The sequence below is a fragment of the Daldinia decipiens genome, assembly GCF_022478715.1.
Source record: "Daldinia decipiens strain CBS 113046 unplaced genomic scaffold F4813scaffold_5, whole genome shotgun sequence".
Lineage (NCBI taxonomy): Eukaryota > Fungi > Ascomycota > Sordariomycetes > Xylariales > Hypoxylaceae > Daldinia > Daldinia decipiens.
This window is the reverse complement of record NW_026054548.1, coordinates 733,088-739,404: the sequence shown is the minus strand read 5'-3', so window position 1 is coordinate 739,404 and position 6,317 is coordinate 733,088. Positions and strand designations below refer to the sequence as shown.

Sequence of the window (6,317 nt, the reverse complement as noted above, 5' to 3'; positions counted from 1 at the left end):
TCCCCACCCCCCCCACCGCCCCCCCCTCCCCCCCCCCCCCCCCCCCCCCCCCCCCCCACCCGCGCCCCCCCCCCGGGGGGGGGTTTTCTTTTTCTTTTTTTTTTTTTTTTTTTTTTTTTCGTCAGCCAGGTCGCGAACCACTCTGAAATGAGAGACGAGTAGAGAAACAAGCTGAACGGATGCCCCGCCTAGGAAATCAATTGTTTCGATTTGGGGGCTACAGCTCTTTCGCGCGGACCCCAACAATGATATTACTGTTTAGGGGAGCTTTCGGGAGGCTTGATAGACATAAGCAGTAATTCATAGTTTACCTTAGGTATGTATTCCTACATTTCATTTTAGTATACACCATAAATTATCGCACCACTTAATATAAGCCCATATCGTAGCATAATACGTTAAGTACGTTCAATATGCCTAACATGTTACATCATATCCGGCCCCATCTAGAGGTATGATGTAATTCCATCCTACACGATATCCATAATACTACAAAATTACTTTATAGATTCCCTTCCTCATCCATGGAAGATCGGCCTTCTGCTAGGGGCAGTAATGGCTTCTGCATCCGTTGCTGTCTTTTCCGCCTCATATAAACAAATAGTAAAGACCAAGAGATCAATATAATGGCCATCATGGGTATGGACACAGAGAAAAACAGTTTCAGAGCACCTTTCCGGATGACCCAGTCCGAGCCAAGAGACCCATCGTCGTCCCAGTGGAATACGCCGCTGCTGAATAGGGTCTGTCTTAAGGTTAGAATTTGATTAAACCGTGGAATCCTATTCCGTACAGCTATAAAAGTCCCCGGGAGGAATATAAGCGTAAATATTGTAATTACGTGCATCGACAACGTCTCTTGTTCGGTTCGGACGGCAATGTCTTCCATTCGATCCGAGGATATCTTTGCGCTACTTGCGAAGTACTCGGATACCTTCTCGCTCTTATACTGCAAGAGTGTAGTGAACTTATTGCCATGTTAGCCTTATGCATAAGGATATTTGACGTATCTGACATACCATCGTCTTTTCATTTTCCAGTGCTTGGGATAATGTCTGTATGCGACGATAGTGTATGTCGAGCTCCCTTTTAGTACTTCGTATTTTAGCGAAGAAAGCAGCCAGGTCGCTATCGTAAAGGCCTTTCTTCATGTATGTCGTCAATCCGTACGACTCAATAACCGAGCGGTAATGTTCTTCGATCGCTCCAAGTACCCCTTTATTCTGTTCAAGGACCGCTAATGATTTCTCTAGCTCTACAGACAATTGACTCATGTTTTGATACTTCTGGAAAGAAAACTCCTTTTCGAGATCGGAAAGTTTATCGCGGTCTTCTTCATATTCTTCGTCTTGTAGTTCCGGCGTGTCTTCAACGCCTTTTTCTGCTGTGTTTTCTTCATCATTAGGGGGTAGTCTGCTCTCAAGCCCGGAAAATCGCCGGATGGATTTGAACAAGTTGGATGAGGACTGACGAAGCGTCCATCGCTTGGTACTGTTAAATATATCGGTAGGTTGGCTTTTCGAACCAAAGGTATTAGTGTTTCTTTGAGTATGCGCTGTCTCGATCTCCGCTGGTCTAGTCACTTCATCAACTGGAGCCGTCTTTCCCTCAATAGAATTGGTATTGACCACTTCTTCGACGTGTTCAATGTATTCAGCCCAATTTTCAGAGCACCAATCAATCATGATCATATGCACTTCAAGGGCAGCGATGAACGATGTCTCGGGGTTAGTAATAGCCGTAGCTTTCAGGCGTCTTTGGTGCTCCGTGGCGGACAAGATGCGCGTCGCCATAATTTTGTTCCCTTTAAGGATAATCCAAAGACTCCGGCCATTGGAAACATCAAATGAGTAATACAGGGCAACTTGGCGTAAGGGCCATTGATTCTTTTCGATAGAATCGCCAGCTCGCTCCACGGATAGGAGGTTGAAAGCATGTTGAATTTGTACCCCGGATCTTCTAAGCTGTGGTATTGCAAACTCTGAACTATTCTCTTCAAGATAATCTTCATATCTGAATGCCGCATGTGCCAGAGGTTGTTCGCGGGTACAGAAAGTTAAGACGAAATCTAAAAAGTATGGCATTACTTGATAGTATGTGAGTAAAAGCAGGAGTTGATCCTTGCTGCACCCCAACGCCCCTCGAGCCGATTTGGACTGAAGGAATCTATCCTCGCGTTAGCCATGAGTGCCAACTGTACATTCAAATCTTCTTACACCATTCGCCAAAGCGGTGCGCCATCTTCTTCGTCGATATAGCTGCTAAGTTGATCAACCGCGTCGGGGGACCTTAACTTATGAAACGCTACCCATTCGTTAATATTTTGCCTTCGAACCTATCTCAGCCATAGGCAGTAACAAACCATTGCCGTTTTCATATAGTTCGATGAAACCTAATGAGCGATATGTAGGATGAAATACCCCTCTAGTATTGAGCTTTGCACGGTAAGACTCAAGCGTATGATGATACGCTTCTGTGCGTACAAGATTTGTAGGATACTCTAGATATTCCGGCGTCATGGTTAATTGAAACAGTTCATGTATAATAAATGTCACTGTGCTTTCTTTTTGTTTTTTAATACCCGGTAGAAGTTTTGTCCTGGATTGGGGAATTAGAGGGGTCTGGGTAAGCCATATAAAAGGAGTATCCAACTTGGGGATTGGTACCCTCTCTCTCCATGTGCCACTTGAGAAATGACAAAGCTTAGCTGTTCGCGAATAAGCCAATTAAATACAACAATTTATGTTTTTCCAGTGTAATTTCAACTGAGCTAGAGAATCTATGAAATTATCTAGGTACCTCGTAATCCATTTTCTCCTGCGAGGCGCTTTCCATAGTTCTCGTTACATGATCCAACCTAGGCTGTGCCTCTTCAAATAATGCACAAGACAATCAATTACCATATGTTATCATCGTCCCTCGAATAACGAAGTTGATCGTAGATGTGCTCTTTTTCTTCCTGCGGAACCTCATGAGCACCTCCTAATGTTAGACGTCATGATTCGACAACGTACTGGAGTGAGCTTCCGTGGAATCCTAAACCAATAAACTGATTCACCTTCAGCTGAAGCCTATACTGTCTAATCAGCTCGAACTCTTATTACAGGCGGCCTCTCACATATCAATAATAGTATCTTACATGAACCGAGATGTCTCTATTAAACAATATTTTCAAATAAAGTCTAAGATCCTCCGGCCGAAGGCGATACGTCGATACTGTGTCTTTCACAGCCATGATTTGGTGGGCTGTATGCGGTCTGAAGGGCGAAGCAACAAAATCAGCAGCGTTCTCGCCCCCTAAATCTGCCTTACCATATCACACTGCTAGCCTACCTACCTTATAAAGACAAATCCCACATGAGGCTCTTCTGCACACCATTTCGCCATTAGGAATAAGACTCGAGTGTGGAACGCCATAGTCTCAGAACCCCTCATCGGAAACTACTGTAATAAAAGTAATTGGCCGGATACAGGTAATACAGTCTTACATGCACGAAGATATAGTACCACACCAAATCTCCACCAATAAAGGAGACATCATTCGAACAGGATTTATAAGCTTACAAAACGGCAGGAGATATCACGTATGACTACAGGATCTGGAGAGCTCGGGATCCCGTCCGCTCTCTCATGCTAAGGCAGATATTAGACCTTACCGGGGGCAGACCGGACGCATCCCTCTTCGCCTTCTCACACCCGCACTCGTTTCCCCTGTGAGGCTCATCCGGGCGCGCGCGCAGCGGGCTGCGCATGGTACAGCCCTAGACCCAACCAGCTCGTCGTACGACGACCAGAGCCTTCTCACTCCCCCACCCCCCTCTTTTTCCCTTCCCCCCCTTTACCACTCCCTTACGCAACCTCTCTTGCGTATGTTGGAATTCGATGACCTACCTCCTCGTGCTGCACTACCCTTTCTTCGACGCCGCGCTTTGTACGCTGTCAACGGCCCAGCCCTTTCTTACCACGTAAATGTTGAACGTGCTAATATACTACGGCGTTGAGGCAAAATTTCGATAATGAATACATTATGAATGACACAGTTTCAGAACCCCTTTAAACATATCCGAGTCTTGGATCTTGAGGGTATTTCGCAACCACCCAAGCCCGGCAATACCGATGCTGGCCAGAACCACCCATATGAGTTGCGCTGCCAGTTGCGAGTCGTCGATCTCGACGAAAATCCACGCCCGAAATTTATCGCCCTATCATATGTCCGGGGTCGGGTGTCGTCCAAAGAGCCGCGGACGATAATGTGCGATGGGCACTCGAAAGTCGTAACAGACAATTGCTGGGAAGCGTTGAGTCAACTGCGCGATGCTCCTGACCCTGATCGGAATAATGATGGGTCTATAACTCTGTGGGTTGATTGATACAATTTGCATTAACCAGGCCGATGAAGAAGAGAGGCTCCACCAGATTCAGTTGATGGGTGATATATACTCGCAGGCTGCCTCCGTTTGCGTCTGGCTCGGTCCCGGAAAACCACAATCTGACAAAGTCATGGACTACTTGGAGGTAGCTGGTTTTCAGGACTATATTGTTGGAGGCGATAGAGCCCTTAAACCGGGAATATCGCCATTGACATATTGGCAACTAGCCTTTAAAATATTCATTAACTGCAATATCCAAGACGTCCTCCATCCCCGTAACAAATCAGGTGAGCCTCACGAACTTGAGCCAAATTCTATGTAAGTGAAAGGAGATCTGACTTGTTTGAGTAGATCGTTTCTTGAATTTGCTTACAGTTGGAGACCGCTATCTACCTTCGGGTGATTTTATGGACGAGATATTTGGCAGGCCTTGAGTCAGTCGCATTTGGACTTTGCAAGAAAGGTTTCTTGCATCTCGGATAAGGATTAAATGCGGTACTAAATCCTTGGACTGGAGTGATATGCTATATGCCCTGACCTGGTTTTCCTATGTTCTTGAAGCATGCAGGACAAGAGGCTGGCATAATCTGGGTTTACCTTGGAATGGTGTTGTGGACACAGCCGGTTTCGAAAGGTGGCATGGACTCGCCGAATCATGGATGAAAATCCATTCATCTTCCTACCCAGGCGGCGATACGAATCGTCACTCAATAACCACCTATTACACGAACTCGAGGACGATGGTGGATTATCGTATTGCCATAGCAAAAATCATTCTAATCTACCAGGTCGTTCTCGGGTCCATCTTATGGGTTATATCACTTCCCGTGTTGCTGATATATTTGATTTATGAGGTGGGATGCCTGATGCTCACCATGCCGTCGCTTGTGGTGAATGTAAGATCAAGATCTCACTTCCGCGAATATCGAGAACTTTGGATTCACGATCCCTACTAGTTATTTTCGACCTTGTCATTCCTGCTGCGAACATACTCAGAGAGGGCGTCCTCTCCTAACTGAACAGTCGCTAAATGCTAATACTACCCTAGGCGCCGATTTAGTACGGGAGATATGGCAACGTGCAGCAACGGATCCCAAGGACAAATCCCATGGAGTGCAGTCGGTACTCCGTAAGCTTGGCGTCCAAGTCGTCGATCCGACTCCAGGGATGCACTTCCACGACCTCTATAGAAAACCTTTCGTAGCACTTCTGCGATGGACAAATGATTCAAAGATTTTATTGTGTGCATCGGGGCCCAAGCTAGCTGATCAACCTTCTTGGGTCCCAGACTGGAACTCTGGGAAAAGGCAGCAATGGTTCAACTCGAAATATGCCGACATTGGAAACGATTATACTGATGCAATGCAACTCCCATCTGAGTTGTTCGACATGAGTCTTTTAGGTCAGCGAGGATATGCCAGTACCAAAACTTCGGGTTTATGTCATATCAACGAGGACCTCATGGTCTTATATATTAAAGGGGTTGTGATTGGGACAATCCTTTGGGCGAGTGATAGTTTCAAAGAAACCGCCAATGAACATCCCTCCATAGCGGATGACACTCACTTACGGAATATTTCCATCTTCCGAGATTTCTATACGTGCCCAAGCCAGTCATCATCAGTACCACCCGGGACACTTTTCAGAACCTTTAACGGAAGTAACTCATCACTATTTTGGACAATACAGACGATGAGTAGTCTCCCTCCAAATGTGATTCTATCGACATTAAAAAAAGAGAAGGGTTCTGTACGACTATTCTATTTTTGGAAATTATGCCATGAGCTTGCTGTCACTCAGGGGTGTTTATTTAGAAGCTCTTCTGCTGTGCCGTCCCAAGGGGCAAACCTCTACGGACCTTGCCCACAAACCAGGTACCCAGGTTGGAGATATTCTCATTATCCTTGAGGGAGTCAATGTAGACTGGTAGGGTTTGCTATGGTTGAC

The 6,317-nt window shown here is 45.9% G+C and overlaps 3 protein-coding genes across 3 annotated transcripts; 2 read left to right on the top strand and 1 right to left on the bottom strand.

Moving 5' to 3' along the window:
- Window positions 1-122: 122 nt before the first annotated feature.
- On the bottom strand, window positions 123-2,715 carry F4813DRAFT_267053 (uncharacterized protein). The gene is made up of 5 exons (XM_049240332.1): window positions 2,363-2,715; window positions 2,217-2,304; window positions 1,020-2,166; window positions 794-967; window positions 123-745 (listed from the first exon to the last, which is right to left on the bottom strand). Exons 1-5 carry the CDS (start codon window positions 2,517-2,519, stop codon window positions 503-505), a joined length of 1,809 nt encoding a protein of 602 aa, XP_049102858.1. The 5' UTR covers window positions 2,520-2,715; the 3' UTR covers window positions 123-502.
- Window positions 2,716-3,702: 987 nt separating this feature from the next.
- On the top strand, window positions 3,703-4,821 carry F4813DRAFT_267042 (uncharacterized protein). Its single transcript, XM_049240331.1, has 2 exons — window positions 3,703-4,357; window positions 4,722-4,821. The coding sequence occupies exons 1-2, from the start codon at window positions 4,032-4,034 to the stop codon at window positions 4,771-4,773; spliced, it is 378 nt and encodes a 125-aa protein (XP_049102857.1). The 5' UTR covers window positions 3,703-4,031; the 3' UTR covers window positions 4,774-4,821.
- Window positions 4,822-5,245: 424 nt separating this feature from the next.
- F4813DRAFT_386301 (uncharacterized protein) lies at window positions 5,246-6,300 on the top strand (the record flags this gene model as incomplete). Its single annotated transcript, XM_049246395.1, has 3 exons — window positions 5,246-5,266; window positions 5,367-6,119; window positions 6,211-6,300. 3 exons carry the CDS (start codon window positions 5,246-5,248, stop codon window positions 6,298-6,300), a joined length of 864 nt encoding a protein of 287 aa, XP_049102856.1.
- Between the last annotated feature and the right edge of the window lie 17 nt (window positions 6,301-6,317).